General features: G+C 34.8%; 1 protein-coding gene across 1 annotated transcript in view; it reads right to left on the bottom strand.

The window, feature by feature from the left end:
• Positions 1 to 2135: 2135 nt before the first annotated feature.
• LOC107099952 (collagen alpha-1(XI) chain-like) overlaps positions 2136 to 17342 on the bottom strand; it is a 102987-nt gene continuing 87780 nt past the window's right edge. The window contains exons 48-67 of the mRNA XM_015398282.1: positions 15939 to 15992; positions 15762 to 15815; positions 15482 to 15535; positions 14417 to 14524; positions 14184 to 14237; positions 14037 to 14090; positions 13612 to 13665; positions 11099 to 11152; positions 8837 to 8944; positions 7448 to 7501; positions 7127 to 7180; positions 6540 to 6647; positions 6351 to 6404; positions 6221 to 6256; positions 6066 to 6119; positions 4535 to 4796; positions 4260 to 4372; positions 4017 to 4085; positions 3527 to 3760; positions 2136 to 3121 (exon numbers count right to left, since the gene is read on the bottom strand). Of these exons, the coding sequence (XP_015253768.1) occupies positions 2975 to 3121; positions 3527 to 3760; positions 4017 to 4085; positions 4260 to 4372; positions 4535 to 4796; positions 6066 to 6119; positions 6221 to 6256; positions 6351 to 6404; positions 6540 to 6647; positions 7127 to 7180; positions 7448 to 7501; positions 8837 to 8944; positions 11099 to 11152; positions 13612 to 13665; positions 14037 to 14090; positions 14184 to 14237; positions 14417 to 14524; positions 15482 to 15535; positions 15762 to 15815; positions 15939 to 15992 (1779 nt within the window). The 3' untranslated portion in view covers positions 2136 to 2974. The remainder of the gene's footprint in view (positions 3122 to 3526; positions 3761 to 4016; positions 4086 to 4259; positions 4373 to 4534; positions 4797 to 6065; positions 6120 to 6220; positions 6257 to 6350; positions 6405 to 6539; positions 6648 to 7126; positions 7181 to 7447; positions 7502 to 8836; positions 8945 to 11098; positions 11153 to 13611; positions 13666 to 14036; positions 14091 to 14183; positions 14238 to 14416; positions 14525 to 15481; positions 15536 to 15761; positions 15816 to 15938; positions 15993 to 17342) is intronic.

Raw genomic sequence — 17342 nt, forward strand, 5'->3', positions numbered from 1 at the left:
ATCCGGCCCTAAGAGTCAAGGAGGATTTACAGTCTCATAAAGACAAGGTTGTAGAAGCACCATGGGAAAGCCAGATAGAGCTTAGCTACTATGGTGAAGAAGGGGATGGAGGTTGAATTGGAGTCATCTGAGTCAAAATCAGACATAGCACAACCACTGCTTTCACTTGGCTGGGTAGCAGGCTGAGTCGTGGATTTAAAGAGCTTTAAAGATGTACTTTTTAAAGATGCTACAAGGTAAAGGTCTTGTCTGTTTTCCAACATGTCTTCCATCAAAATGGTTCTACCTATATCTTCATTTTTCCCTCAACGCTTAGTTCTATCACCACCATATTTAATGTACCGAGGTGTGTGACCAGGGCTTATGCATGTACTGGGTGTGGAAGTAAATAAAGCGGCACCAGTAGAAGGTGGTAATGCTCAGAAATTCAGTGGGAAATCTTCTGCAGAGTGCTCTAATGTGGACCTCTGCAGCTCCTTCATATTTTTTTGGGTACCCCTGATTTTCCTCTAATTTATGCTGCCTTAAGAGTTATTAGTCTTGCTGGATAGCAATTTCTTTCTTGGACTTGTAACCAGTTTTTTCTTTTTTGTTATTTTGGATGAAATGGTGTCCTTTAAACATTCTAGACTACGGACATTGTGATAGATCTAAACCCTGCCTTCCATTTCTCAACACTTCTATCCTTAAACTGTTGGTTGTGTTTCTTGGTCTTATTGATGGTTATTTACTGATATTCTCAGAAGACTTCAGATAATAACTTTTTACATGCTTACATTAAGTTCCAAACTGATTATACAAGAAGCAGAGATGACCAAAACAATGGATAGGAGGTGCTGGACAACTTTGTGAAAAAAAAATCAAGGAAGACGAATGTTAATTTCAGGAAAAATAGGAATAAGTATAAAACTATTACCCACTATCCCCTGGATAAAAGACTTGACTGAAGGAGGGACAGAGGACACAATATTTCTTCCATCATTTGTTGGGGTAGTGACATCACAGTAATTGACTTAAAGAAAAACAAGCCGTCAAAGGTCAACTCTTTCCTTTGGACACATGTATAACCTCTGCATTTGTTGCTACAAAGATATTTTTCATTGAAATGAAGAAGTGAATGCTTTCAGTCAGAGTCTTCTTGAATCTCTTTAGAAATGCAGGGATATTGGCAGTACATTTTGGTGTATTTGAGTAAAACGGCTTCAAAACAAACCCATGGTTCTTATATGTAAAAAGAAGTAAACTAGATAAATAAAAAGTATATATTCTTCCTAATTAGTTTCAGATTTATCAATATTTGTTGGGTAGAGTGACAGGATTTAAAAACATTTAGGAGGTATGAATACTGTGGGTTCCCCATGTTGCATGATTATCCAACTCCTGGTTTTGCCGTGCTTTTAAAAAAACATAACTGCAGTGGCGTTATGTAGGATTCAGCTCAATGTAAACTAGGAAAAAGAGCACTTCAGTATTACAGAATGGCTCCACTTTACACTCGAACAATTCATTTAGCAAGGGAACGCAAAATGATTGCAATGTGCACTTAGCAAAGCACCAAACTTTTATTGCAGTTGTACATAGGTTTTAGACATACTGTGATTACACAGGTTTTAGAAAGTGGCTTTGATTTCCAGAACTTTACGTCAATAACGCAGAAATGCCAAAAAAAAAATCCGAGTCGGAGAAAGAGAGAAAAAAAAAAACCCAAAAGCAAATAAAGAAAAATTTAGTAAAAAAGACCCAAATACAAATTATCCTGTGTTTCTTTTTCCAAGAGAAAATAGATAAGGATATAAGCTTTGTAAAATAGAAAAATAAAAAGCAAACACTACTTGTTTCTGAAACTAAAAAAACAAAAACATTCAAACCACCTTTTTTCAGAACCCAATTTTAATATATATATTTTTTAATGAACAATTTAAGGCACATGGGAGCATTCTGTTCATTGTTACAAAGGAAATATCCACAGGTCCTCTCTGGGATTGTATGAAAACAACTGGACACATTTTATGGTCATAAAAATATTAATGCTATTAGTTAAAAATCACAAAAAATGCAAATTTGACGTGTCTGCAGATTTTTTAAGGAAATTGAGGTATTACAGCTGGAATAGTAACCCTTTCTTATTATATTTATATGGTAATCTCATTTAAATATGGCTTAGGTTCCTACTGGATACATTATCGGCTTTGTTTTTTTTTAATTAGAGGTCATGTTCCAGTTGATGTCTAAGGTAATTCAACAGGATAAAACTTGTAATATTTACAAAAGGATCGATTCATACTTACAAATTGAAGCTTTTGTCAAATGTGTTTCATAGATGTTTTCAAACACAGTCTAAGAAACTTTAAATATCCTTATAAAATGTATTCTAACAAAGTTGACCAAATATTTAACTAAAACTGAAGAAGTACATGCAGGTTTTAGAGTGTATTCAGAGAGGAACAGTAATGTACAAAATTCAAATATTATTAATTACAGTTTGTTTCAAATGCACTATTGGTAGCACCTTAAGTGTTTTGCAATTCTGCACAAAAGCACCTCTGTGATGTAAACAGAGCATCACTTGGAGCATGCAGAGAGGACAGGTGGGAGGTCTAGGGAGGAGGGAGGTCTAGGGAGGAGGGAGGACGGGGCTTTGGGTGAGCGGATCCTCTTGCCAATGCTTTAAGTATGCAACTGTCCACCACTGCATCAAAAGTTCTTTTCCTGATGTCACTCTCATTTCAAATAAAAGTCATTTGATTCTGGCCCTACAAGGGCGAGGAGGAGTTTCCCCTGGTAAGCGTTTTTAAAGCAGGGTGAAGGCATGCTCTTGTCTTTCTCCCAGCTTGTTGGATCTTCTTTGCCATAAAGAAAACAGGTTTTTTACTTTGTTGCGGAGAACAGGTGGTGGCTAAAGGCTCTCTTATGTGGGTGTTATTGCCAACTCTCTCAGATAGTCCTTCAGCAGCTGGGGAGAAGAGGGACGGGTCTAGCCGAGGAAACACACCGAGCCAACCTCAAAGCCGAACCTCTGGTTGGATTCCCCAAAGTCATTTATCATCACATCAATGATGGGTAACTGGTCAATGCGAGGTGTGTTAATTTCCAACACTGTCCTTGAATAACCCTTCTTCATCTGCACAAAAAAACAAAAAGGGGTAAAGTTGAGCTATATGACCCAAGTGCAATTACAAAACATTAGAAGCAATAGAGAATGTTAAATAATCTTAAAATAACCCTTTATTTTTAACAAAAAAACATTTAAATAATTGGAAATCTATGTATTTTTTAGGATACTAAACATTTCCATTAATTCCTCTCCTTTTTAGTTGAGCAATAATATTAGCATCCAATTTTATCATTAGTTTAATTTTTTAAGCTAGGATATTCCTTATGATGGCAACTGTTTCTGCCATGTCAAATATGAACCTATTCTCACCCTTTTTCTCTAACTTTCTACATGTCTGTAAGGATTAGTGGGATTTCATGGGATTTAGAAAAAACTTTAATTGCAAACTGAAACTTTGAAATGTCTGTTTACCGAGCAGCCATCCATCAGAGACTTGATGAAGGGATTATTGTCATAAGACATTTCCTCATCATTGGAGCCCAGGAAGCGGAGCGCTTTGTCGAAGTTATCGGCCTTGGCGTCGTACCAAGCCACAGACTGATGGCAAATGTAGGTGAAGTTCTGCCGTGCTGAAGAGCTAAGCAGCTTCAGGAAGGTCATCTGCACAGCGCTAATGCTGTTGTCACCAACGTCCACATAGTTCAGCTGGGAGGGTTTGGAGGTAAACAAAATTACAGAGTTATCAGAGGGGAAAGAAGAAAAGTAGGAGGGAAAAGATTATATATATATATATATATATATATATATATATATATATATATATATATATATATATATATATATATATATATATATATATATAGTGCAGTGACTATATAAGTTTTAGACATTTCTTAAGCAAGCAGCAAAAACATTAATTTATCAATATATTCTGGAAGGTATTTCTGTAAGTCTGACTCACAATCTTGCCACGCTTGAATTCACTAAACCATGAACCTGGAGATTCCTTAGGCCAGTTGGATATTCTAACCTACAAGAAATACCAGCAAAAAAAGAAATAAAAATTAAAAAAACATGATTATTATTTCAGTATTGTCTTAAAGTTGCCCTTACATGATTATAAAGTGTTACTAAACCAGTAAAAAGAACAATGCATATTTTACCTGACCAATGTGATGTAGTGTTGTAACAACAATATACTCACTCCTGTTGATTTCTTGTCTGGGTAAATGCATGTTTCTCCACCTGCTGTGAAGTTGCAGAACACTTGGATGGCGTCTCCGATGCAGCCCTGGTTGGGATCAATCCAGTATTCACCTGAAAGAGAAACAGATCCATGACAAACCATCAAAAAAACAGCTCACATCCTCTATATTTTCCAATTCTTGTTTCCCTTTAATCTACTAGCTATTTAAAAGTCTACTAATTTCTGCTATCAAGGAGTAATGCTCAATCTTTTTTTTTTTTTTATCATTGTACCATCTGGGAAATCGGGCTGGCTGAGGTGCAGATCATTGCAGGTCCTGGCGGGGTTGTCTTGGGTGCCCATGGGGAACTTCATGCGCTCAATGTCTTGTTTGAGGTTGTTAAGTGATCCAAAAACATCATCCATTCCCTCCGCTCCCGGCCCCTCCATTCCATAGTCTGTCAAAGGCTCATCCCCTTGCATCTCAGCCTGTCGCCTGCTTTTTTTGCCAGACTGCTGAATGGGAAGCGGCTGAATCATGTCACCAGGTGGACCCTGCAGGACATAAGATAAAAAATTAGCACTTATAGAAAATTAGACGTTATACTAAGATTTAATATACCCTCAAACCATAAAGTCTAAATTATAATTGAATCTCTTTTTACTAACCGACTCTCTTTAGAGCTGTCATTTCTATTCTGGTCAAGAGAAACTTTACTGCTGTGTAGAATAAAGTTTGATTGAAATTTGATACATTTCCTGTCTGCCATAAAGTACTGATGAGACAGTCATAAATGCATAATCTTTTTTTTTTTGGCTTAACTTCAGATTAAATCATTGAGTGTTTTTTAATATAGCTATACAAATTTGTAACTGTACAGATTATATTTTCTTTTTTGTACAGTAAAGGCCACAGCAGGTGTCCCTCAAGGTTCTGTGTCTGGCCCACCAGAATCATCTTCCTGTGGTGCTGTTGAAACTGCATGCAAACAGTTTACCTCATAGAGATAATATAAGAGTAGATAATCAGTGAATTTTAAACCACTTTTTACAGTTTTGTCTTTTGCTGAAAATAAACAAATGGTTCAGCATATTTAAATATTCTTAGTGGGGTTAAGAGTATTCTGATAGGCCTGATAAGGTAGCAGGTCGACCTGCCCAAGATGGCTCCCATAATTTCCATATGTCTATGGTTTACTTTGCGTTTGTTGGGTTGTCTGCAGTTTGCAGTCAATATTATTGGTGTTGTTTCTACCACAAAAATCTATATTTTGGTTGTAATTCTTAGCAAATAGCTTAACTTAATCATTTTAGAAGGAAAGTGTCTGTTAACAAAAATATCTGAGATGGGTGCTTATTTATATTTTTTCCCCCCAGATTCATCCTGTTTTTGAAAAGTTTCCTTTTATTTTCCAATCAGCTCCAAGTATGTCTCATCCTTTTCTATCACTTGTTTCTAATTAATCCAAAACCTGTCTGTCTGTCTGTCTGTCTGTCTGTCTGTCTGTCTGTCTGTCTGTCTGTCTGTCTGTCTGTCTGTCTATCTATCTATCTATCTATCTATCTATCTATCTATCTATCTATCTATCTATCTATCTATCTATCTATCTATCTATCTATCAAATGTATTTATTTTAAATGTATTTGTGTGAAATTGGTCTTTCTTAAAATAAATGCTTTGAATTATTATATTAAAATGTATTTGGATAATAAAACAAAATTTTGCTATGATTTACCTTCTCAAAGAAATTATATTCTTGGTAAAGTAATCTTTGAAACTTAAACCCTTTTATATTATATGGAACAAGATAAATGTATAATTACAGGTGGTCCAGGTGGTCCAATGAGTCCAGGGTCTCCTTTCTGACCAGTTGAGCCCTAAAAAACAATGCAAACAACATGACAGGGGCATTAAGAACGCTTAAATACTAAATATAAAAAACATCCAAGAATCCAAGAAAGTATTGAAAGTAACATACAACTGATCCCTTAGATCCTTTCTGTCCTAGAGCACCCTGGTAAAAAAATAAGTCAATAGTAATGTAAGATAGAGGTAAGTCAAAATGAGGCAGAAAAAAAAAGACTATTTCCAACATGAATAAAACTTACTGGAAGTCCAGGGGGACCAGGAGGTCCAAGAGGACCTTGTGCACCAGCAATGCCCTTATGAAATACAACAAGATGGATTTCATCAGTGCTTAATGATAAGCTGCACCAAGAGGAAATTAATCCACCAATAACTCATAAAACCCAATGAACATGTTTTGATTAATAGCTATTCTTATGACATGCACTTACAGGTTCTCCCTTGCCACCTCCAGTACCCTGAAGTCCAGGCAGACCTCTGTCTCCCTTTTCTCCAGGTTCACCAGGGGGTCCAATCAGACCAATTAGACCAGGATGACCCTGGAAAAGGAACATTTGTTCATTTAAACAAGTTACAAAATAACAATAATAATAAAGCAACAGAAGCTCATTTTTTGAGCATATGTCACTACTGGGGGGGATGAATGCAAATTTATACATAGTGCCTGGTGAGTTGAAAGGATGCCTAGAGTCAAGCATTTGCCTATCAATAATTTCTATGTTTACTGCAGTTTTTTTCTTTACACCAGCCGTTGTGTGTCTGCTTTTGAATCTGGCATTAAAACAGTGAATTTAGCAAAGACGATGTTTTTATTCTAATACATATTCATTTAGTCCACTTGATAAAAAAAGCCACACAGAGCACAGCTGCTTTGTATCTCTCTGGGAGGGGGTGAACAAACTAAAGGTGCACATGCCTAGATGGTTGCTGGATTTGTAAGCTTTGGGTAAGATTACTTATTGAATATAAGGAATTCACTATAAAGGGCTATATGATTAGTATTATAATAATGTCTTGCCTTTTCTCCTTTGGATCCAGAGTCTCCTTTCATGCCAGGAAGTCCAGGGGGTCCCTAAGGAGAGGAAATAAGAGCAATTGATAAATCATGTTTATCAATCAAAGGAAACATGTTTATTTGCCTTTTTTGGGTATTTGTATGCATTCCATAAAACATCTTAACTTAATTGTCATGTAAATTCTACTATGAAAAATAAAACTATTTCTCATATCACTGAGGTTTTGAAGACCATAATTTAAGATGTTTTTTTGCATTGTGTATTACATGTGAATTGGATTTAAAGGCATTAATAGATGCTAGTGACAGAAAAGACAGCCTTACGATAGGTCCTGGGGGACCATCTTGACCAGACGCACCAGGCAGTCCTTGTTCACCCTGAAAAAAAAACAAATAAAATTGGTTATGCTTAGGTTTTTAATTTGGCCTACAATCAACATCCACACTGAAAGCTTTGTTAATCTGAAGCAGGTTGCCGCTGGCGTTTAGGGCACTCCATCTGCCCAAAACTAAAACACAGGCAAAATCATACAACTGAAAAAGTAAAAAACATGAAATATGACAGACTTTGATTATTTCTAGATGTGATCTATATAATATGTTTTTTTTTCTAAAAAGTGTCAGTGAACCATTTAAACTGATGTTTAAAGGGTAAAATAGAAAATACCTTTTAATGACTTCTGTTTGTTGCAACCTATTCTATATTATCCCAGATTTAGAAATCTGTTTGCCCCTTATTGCCAGGTCATGTTGGAAGCAGCAATCAAAAACATTCAAACATCTATCTTCACAAAAAGTACAACCTTTAGATCCAGTCGTGAAACCATTGGGTGTACATAGTCACCTTTGCAGCTATAACAACTTCAGTTGAGGTCAGACAAATTGTTGAATTGAGCAAGAATGCCTGGCAATCTAAATAAAGATCAATTTTAACTTTTTTTCCTAAACTATACTCTGATTTTTTTAGTGTGTATCATTTGTATTAGGCATTTATAATCCTGTAAATGCAATATACCACATTTCCCATCTTCATAGCCACCAATTGTTTTGGCTAGACAATTTCGTGGACAAATAGTCTGAGACCAAAGACTGTATCGCTGTATCAAAGGTGTTACATTAGATAATCACATACAGTCACAGATTTTTGCCACTGATTTTCAATAACACATCTTGAATTATAACAGATTTGTTTTGTTTGAATGAATATAAGATTTGTTTTTTATGTTATTCTGTTATTAAAACATTTTTTTTTTTTAAGTTTCGAAGGACTTTTTACTCAATTAAAAAATAACTTCTTAGGGGACTTCAATCTGACTTAAAGCTTCCAGAAAACTGTAGAAAGCAAGCGCAATGTTAAGCATAGTTTTTTGTTGAAAGTAACAACTTTGGCTAATTACATATGTGATTATTGGTTTACAGTTTCTGTAATAGATGTAGCCTAACATAAATGAATGAATCGAAGGTCATGGTGTAAAGGTCAGTTTATTTTGATAATTCGTATGCATAAAATATAAGTGAAAAATAATGTAGTTAAATATGTAAAAATAGAATCAAATAGAGATAAAAATCGAATTAATTTGCTTCTGAGCGACCTTTGACCTTATCTAGAAATCACTCTCTGACTTTTGAACATTAGGTTCAGCAACCCCTGATTCAAGGAGTGCCACTAATAACTACATATTTCATAGGGCATCAAGTTTTAGCTCAACTCACAACAGGGCCAGGAATACCACGCAGACCCTCAGCACCAGGCTTTCCAGGGGGACCTTGAGGCCCAACAGGTCCAGTTTTTCCAACAGGTCCCTCCGATCCAGCTTCTCCCTAAATAAAATGGAAAAGATGATGATCTTAGCCTCAGAAAAAACAACAAAAAAACATAACAACAACCTATTCAGTTCAGTGATTCAGTATCTTTCCCCAAACTTTACCAAATCTAAAGAACCACTTTTAAAATAAGGTCTTTGATCAGAAATAATGACTTTATTTCTGTTTCAGTAAACCTGGAATTAAAAATGCACCGTTTTCATATTTCAAAAGTGTGATGGAGAGTATTTGTCAAGAATGTAAACAATTTTATCATGATTATTCTTTAAATGATGTAAAACAATTCCCTGCCAAAGCCTGCAAATAACGTATGGTAAAATGTATATAGGAGAGTGAACAATGGATTTTTGAGTCACATTTGTTAGGTTAAGTTCTTTAATGGTGTAAAATGCATATATGAGCGTTGTTCTTCAGTATACCTGGAGGGTCTTAGCAGATTAACTGTAGCCAAACCTTTTAAAACAACATCCTCCGGACTAGTCACTAAAAAATGAATGACCTATATAGTACTAAATGGTAACCATCCGACCAGAAGGACTTTTCAAGAACTCTAACATAGGGTAATACTCAGCAGGTTCAAAGTCTGAAAACTCATGTTGGTTTCAGAGTCAAAGCACAAGAGGAAGTGAGAAGTGGGAGGGGCTAGAATGTTGTGCAATTAAAGGTTTTCATGTGTTAAATCCCAGGAGGTGCACGTTATTGATTGACTTGAGGTAATTATGCTTGTTTTGACAACCAATTAGGATTAGGATCAGATTTGGTATTCTGAAATTATCATCCGGGGGGTGTTAACTACATAGTTACATTATTATGACTTAAGGCCAGAACACACCGAATACGATTTTGCATCCGATCCGACAGAAAATCGTGTCGAACAGGGTTGTGGCGTTTAGAGCTCATTGAAAGTCAATGATTCTACACAAGGGGTTTGCGTAGCTCCAACTGAGATAAACCCCAGGTCTATTTTAGTCAGACTGCACAGGAATTTAGCGGCAATCTTTTCTTTAGATTTAGATCTCATCATGTTTTTAATATTGGCATTGGAAAATTCTCTATCTTTTCTTATTTGAGATGCTTCACATTTGTCAAGTAGGGCTTTGGGATTGTTATTTATCTTTTTTATAACTGATCATAATCTGTCCAAAGCAAATGTGGGAAATTGTTTTAAATTGTATGGCACAGACACAGAAGTGAAAAAAAATCTGAGCAGATGTATTGGAGATCAAAAAGGCGTACCCAAATTGTGTGTTCTGGCCTTATGATTCTTCATGTTATCTGACTTAGATGTGAAACATTGTCTTTATGGCTTAAATTAGACTTTTTTCCGTTGATGCTGGTGGAAATGCAAGGATGTTAAAATTAAATATCTTGATCCTCTAGGGACCTCATAATTTCCTTCATACAGCTAATTTGCAGCAATATAGGACAATTCAGCAGGACATCAGATGAAAACATTTGGAGATGGGTGACTTCTAGTATTTTGTAAGACCGACAGTTTTTGGGACTTTTTTAAAAGGTTTAAAATTCCTCTTCCCTCTTAAAGCAAAACATCAATCAATGACGCTACATCAACGTAGTGGTGCTGCTGATGTTAGGACCAATATAAATTAACTTAACTTCTTAGACACTAACAAAACCTGACACAAGTTATACAGTAACTGTGTTTCAGATTCCTTTGTTTTTTTTTATTTCAGATAAAAAAAAACAAAAAAAACGAAAGTTAGGTATGTAACTACGGTTCTATGAATTCATCAGTAGGGATGAAATAGAACTTTATTGAATAATTCTAATATGTAATGAAATTGAAATGTCACCTGTCTTTATGAATTATTATTGATATTTTACAGAAATCTATATTTTTCCATCTTGTATGCTTTCCTATTTACACAATGCAAATTCTATGTAGTTATATATTTTACATTTTTTTAGTTTCTGAAATATTTTATTTTGTTGAGGAGGTATACGTTTGTTTTACATATGTGTAAACAAAATAGAAAACATATAGAGTTAAAATAGAATACTTCAGATCAAACAGATCATTTTTAGCAATATTTTAAAAAGGCTGAAATATCTAAATGTAAACCAAGTAAAAATTACAAACAGTGCAAAAATTTTAATTTGATTTGTACAATCCAGATCACTAGAACTTACCTTAGATCCCTTTTCTCCTTGTTTTCCTTCTTGACCTACTGGTCCAATGCCTCCCTGAGAAAAAAAAAATCAGTCACCATTAAGTTCTTTATATCAAATAACCTCAGGATATTTATAGCCTATTTATAAGAACCAGAGTACAGATTAAGTTAATCTACAGTAAAATTATCTAAAATCAACTGAAAATAGTGCCATCATATCATTTAGGTAAAGTTTGTTCTGACTTTGAGAAAGGGAAGAGGTTTGCAAAGCTGGGCGGGATAAGTGCAACTGTCCCACATAATATTTACACGCCGATACAAATGCATCAGCCTTTTCTCAACACAGCCTCTGGTGAAACAGCCCCTAAGTGGGCTAACATGTGGCATTAGTAGCTATAATCGAAAGCACAACACAAAAGCCACAGGTCCTCCATGTAGGTTATGAACCCTGGATAATATGTGTATGCAGGCACTAGTGTGTGGGTGTATCTGTGTGCTAATGTAGTCAAGGAGTTACACGCATCAATGAACACCAAACTGGAGTCATTTTTAAGGAGATACCAGGATGGAGGCTTAGCCAGAATTACCCTGGTGAAGGATGAAAAATTATATTACAGAGTCCATTAATATGGACATGGAACTGGAGTCTAATTTGTTCAGCGCTAGCCAGGGGAATACAAATTATGGGGATAAAAAGTGCTTACCAACTTGTTTAAAATGTATGATCAACCCTACCTGACCTGCATTTAAAGTCAAGCTACAGTCATATGTTGTTAACTAATGTATATTATGCCAGCCAAACCTTGTGAGTTGAAAAACAGGCACCACACATTAATATCTAAATACCAATAATGCAATAATAATATATCAAACAGCACCTACACGTATTGTTTAAGGGAAAACCTTGAAAACTCGGGAATTATCTACAAAATTTTCAACTGGTGTATTTCCACTAAGTATCATAAGCTGGTTAAAAAAATATGTTAAAATAGGCCTCCTTAAAAGTTTTATTCTAGTAGGACAAAAAAACAAATATCAAAATAGCAGAAAACGAATGGGAGAAGCACAGTAAAGGAATCAAAAATAGGCAAGAATCATCTTAATCTGACTTTTTGTAAATCTTTTTGTCTTAACTTTTACCCATATCTTTTATTAATTGTTTATTTAAAAGAAATCTCTCCTCTGCAGAGCAGTAAAAAAATGTAATGAGAAAAATTTATATAGACTTTGGAAAAAAAGCTAATTTATCAGAGATAAGGAGTCTTGGGGAAAAGGGTGTGAGCAAGATTCTAAATCTCATCCAGGCTATGTCAGTGTTCAAAAACTGTCCATGATTAACATCATATGGAACAACATGTATGAATAGATTATAATAAGTAAACTTATAAAAATGCTACAATGCAGGGAAAATTCTGAATAGATATAATAGATTTAATATTTTAAAGGACAAATATTCTATTATTTATTTTATTTTATTTACAGTGATATTATCTGTTTTGGATAGTTAATTTTTGTTAGACACAGAAGATTATACCCAATCAAAATAATTATAAGACTTCCCAATATTGGATATTTATAGATTAGCTTAAAGTCTGTGGTATTGTTAACATAGTTGCATTTGTTTGTTGTCAAAGCTGAGAAGAAAACTTTGAAGATATAGAGTAATTAAAATTATACTGTAGATGTTCAGAAAAAGGCACAAAATGTCCAGCTGGCTGGTAGGTACTGGCATGAAGTCAGTAAGAAACTTCCAGTAAGAAACAAAAAACACTGAATTCATTCAATTCACTTTATTTATAAACTGCCATTTTACAACACATATTATCTTAATGCATCTAAAAAAAAAAAAGAATTCAATCCAAATATGCAGACAGTTTAGTTAAAAGTTTTCTTTCTAAATAAACCAAGCCGAATACACTGAGTCAGTGACATTGTAAAACACATTCATTCTGGTTTAGAATGTAATTAGCATATAGGGGAATATAAATAAGCTGTGTCTGTTTTAGGGTCCTAACCATCACTGTTGATTATTCCACCATCTTAGAAACATTTTTGTTGTTTAGACCCGATCCACATAACTCAGTAAAATTTGCACTTCCTAAAGCTTTAGAAGTAAAGTTTGACATTTCTGCTGAAGGAAACAAACCAGTCAGTCAATAATTTGAATGATTCATATTAAAATCTGTTATGTAACCATGTCTATGGTTTTAGGACTTAAGAGTTAAGAGGACGTGTTAGAACTTTAAATAAACATCTAATTTCCTCCAATAATCTTTTATCTCTCCATTAAAATGTCTGTATTACCAATGAATGTTATCTTCAATCAATGCAAACTCTTTATGCTTCTCTGTCTCTGTGGGAATCATTTTTGGTGAAACAGAAGGAAATACATTTCAAACCTAAGCCCACCCTTATAAATATGGATCAGTGCGTAATGAAGTAGCTTGGGGCATGCAAAGAGAACTTTAAAAATAGAGACCAAGAGCTCAACAGGAGTATCTTATCCAAAGCATCACTTGGAGAAGTACTCACCCTTTTTCCAGGAGGACCAGGTACTCCAGCCTCACCAGATGGACCTGGAGGACCCTAAATTAGAGCATATAGGAACACTTAGCCTCACTTTAGAGAAATTAAGTGGTGTTAGATACTCAGCTCTGCATGTCATTGGAAAAAAGAACTGTTTTCTTTTATGCAGAATATTTAACATTTAAATATAAAAGTTTTGCTTCTTTTGTGATTCATCTTAATGCAATTACTGCCCAAAATTCTATATATGAGAATTTAATAAAAAGTTTGATATATTTTGCAAACGCTGAAAAAAAAGGATATTTGAATATAAGATTCAAAGATTCTAATACATTTTCAATCAAACAAAATATGTCAGAATTGTGGTTTTTCTTTTTTTTTTAAATCTTTAATGGGAAACTAAGTAAAACGTCTCATCAAACTAAACTCACCGGTTGTCCAGGCTCTCCATCATCACCCTTCTCACCACCTAAACCATCCAGACCCTAAAAAAATAATAAAATAAGTAAGCCAGGCTTATTAAAATAGTTCTCCATCTGTTTTCATGTTAAAAAAAAGAGCAGAAAAGGAAAACTTACTGCTGCACCAGGCTCACCAGGTGGACCCGGGTCTCCTGGGAAGCCGGCAATTCCCTATAGAAAAATCAAGATATTGAGAAGACTGAGTTTGACTCGGATGTGTTCCACTGTGTCAACAACAGTTCTGGCAGCAGGCAGTTAAACTGAAAAATGTCAAAAAATTGTGCTATCACTGACAGCTCTACTGATGCATAGCTCTGGGAAAAGTGTGTGTTTAAGAACAGCCCACATACAGGGTTTCCCTTGGGACCGTCGTCTCCTGGAGGTCCTCGGCCACCAGGGGGTCCAGCAGCTCCGGGTGGGCCGGTTTCTCCTTTCTCACCAGTCTCACCTCTAAGGCCCTGGAGAGAAATTTCAGTAAAGTTTCTTTTTAATCATAAGAACCAGAAAAGCAAACTCTAAACTATATAGAAAATGCTAAATGTCTGTTTTCCACATCAGTGGATAGCAAAACATGAGGTAAGAGAGAAAGTTACTAAGCTAAGAGCAGATCTGAACTTCATGCTCCATTCAGTCCAGATCATCTGCTTGATAAATTTAACAGTAGATTATTTTTACTCTGCTAATAGCAGAATTGGACATTTAACGCATGGCCTGTTGTTAAAGCATAGCTACAGGACCACAATCATCCGTTAAACTATCAAACATTAGCTCTTATTTAGAGACTCCCAGCGTGCCACCTCAGAATTGACCTTGATTTTCTTTGCTACACGGGGTCAATTTATCACTAAACAGATATGATGCAGCTGGCAGAAACATCAATACCCACTGATGGAGTCACACACAAGAAGACTCACACCAATGACTGAGATAAAGGGTTTTCAGTCACTGGTAAACACTGGCTACTGTTCGCCTGGATCAATAACAGCTGTGAGATATACACACATAATATAACCTATAGCACCTAGTATTAATTTCTCTTAGACTTAACATGCAAATTAGTGATTAAAACTCATTTAGCACACACACTATGTTGTTATTTTATTTCTTAAACATTAATGTTTCCCCAAATAATATGCTACCCTTGGAGGAGTGGAGTATTCTGCCAGTATAAAGCTCTACCTCTGAGAGGGGATGATGGTCAAAATAGTTAGTTTATAAAAATTGGAGATGGGTAAAAATTTATAGTAAGTAAAAATTTAATTGGAAAATACAATTCTCTAATTAAGAGCTAGTCTGAATCAAAATAACAGGCTGTTTTCTTTCTTTAAAAAAAATAACGCATCATATTTAGATACAGGGAAAAAAATCACCTGAAATTAGATAAAAAAGCATTTCTATTGGAATTTCATACTTACTGCAATACCAGGTTCTCCAGGTGGTCCTGGGTTACCGGCCTCCCCAGTTTCTCCCTGTAAAAAAGTGACATAAAAATCTATAAACATCTTTATAATTAGAGTGTTAAATCAGATATGCTTCATGTTTTGCAGCTATGCAAATCAAAGAACACGTAACTCCTTAAAAGGTTTGAGCAATCACCTACCTAAGGACATAAATCAGATAAACCAGATTGATAAACCAGTTAAACTGGGATAAATGTACTTTTGCATGATTAGTCTCCAGTTTATTGTATCTTACCTTCTCACCAACACCTCCCATTGAACCAACACCTCCAGGGGGACCTTGTGCACCCTAAATACAAATCACAACCATAAAACGTGTTGAATCCGTTATCCATTTATTTATTTTTGGCTGATTTCGATTCAGGCCAAAACTCAATGAAATAAAGGATATAAAAATTAAAGCTAAACTCACATCTGCTCCACTGGACCCCTGTGGACCTCTGGGACCGGGCGGACCTGGTGGACCCTATCAGAAAGAGAGTTTAGAATGATGCGGTGCTACTGGACTTATTAGCAGATCTATTTCCATCCTAACACAGACAGAAAAAATGGAAATATCTGCTGTTGATAGTTATATTAATTTGGATGTAACACCACAGCACACTAGTTATTTTAAAAGAAAACATGGCAGCCATTATCATAAAATATAAAGATATGTCAGACTTTCAACATACTTGCATTTTTACATAGTACACTGTCTTTACACAACCACATACAAAATATGCAGATGTTTCATTCAGTGTGACTGCTGGGTTTTTATATTTGGAATGTAAATAACAGTATTTTACCAAATATTTTGTATCATCCAGGTCAACATCAAATGCACTGAGCTGGATTTATTTTTCTATAATACAGTATATTTACTAAATAACTTTAGTTCAAACCGGAGAAAAAATTATTTGGCCAAATATTTATAAGGCAAAGAAGCGATGTTTATTGCCACTTTATTGTGTTACCTTGCATTCCCCTTAGCCTAAGTAAACACAAAAATAATACATTATTTATGTGTAACAAGGAAAGAACAAAATCCATATGGTTTGTTTTGTTTTTGTATAAACTGTGTATAAAGTATGTCATTGAAAAATAATTTCAAACTGAAAACAAATTGTCTTTAACTTAAAATATTATTGTACTAACATCTGAGCTAGTAAACAATACTTGAACCTAAATCCGTCAACCTGCTGAAAAACTTTCCTTCCACTTAATTTTCTGTAAATTCCTTAGATTTGAAGCTTTCTACACATTCGGCTTCTTCTGACAATTGGGTTTTAGGGCAGTGATATAGTTCAGTTATAGGGTCAATTTCCAACACATGGCACTTTATGAAAAAAATGTAATTTAATAATAAAGACAGATTTCAAGTCAATTCAATTATGTCAAACTGATACTACTTATCCAAAATTAGCTTTATTAAACTTTATATAATTTTTAAATATAAGCATTTATAATACAAATCTACAGAAATAAAAGTTTAAAATGATGACCCTGTGCAACCCACCTAGGTAATTATAAGTTTTACCTTTTTAACTATGTTAAAAAATATATATTTCTTTATTGAAATACACCCATATGTGCTTGCTCTGCATGCATACCACTGCAATAAAATACTTTGATTCAATAGCTCTGGACACATATTTGGTGCCCAAGCTCCACAATAAAATCAATACATTTCCTTCAAAATAATCTAAATGTATTCCTTGTAGAGTTGCCAAACTCACCCCTCAATAAAAGTGTTTAGCAATCAGAATTCCCCTGAAGTGGGAGTGCATGTAAATATAATCTAAGAACGCTGTAACAGAAAAGTTACAGAGGTAGA

This window comes from Cyprinodon variegatus, unplaced genomic scaffold (assembly GCF_000732505.1).
Source record: "Cyprinodon variegatus isolate N-32 unplaced genomic scaffold, C_variegatus-1.0 Scaffold922, whole genome shotgun sequence".
NCBI classification, from domain to species: Eukaryota; Metazoa; Chordata; class Actinopteri; order Cyprinodontiformes; family Cyprinodontidae; genus Cyprinodon; species Cyprinodon variegatus.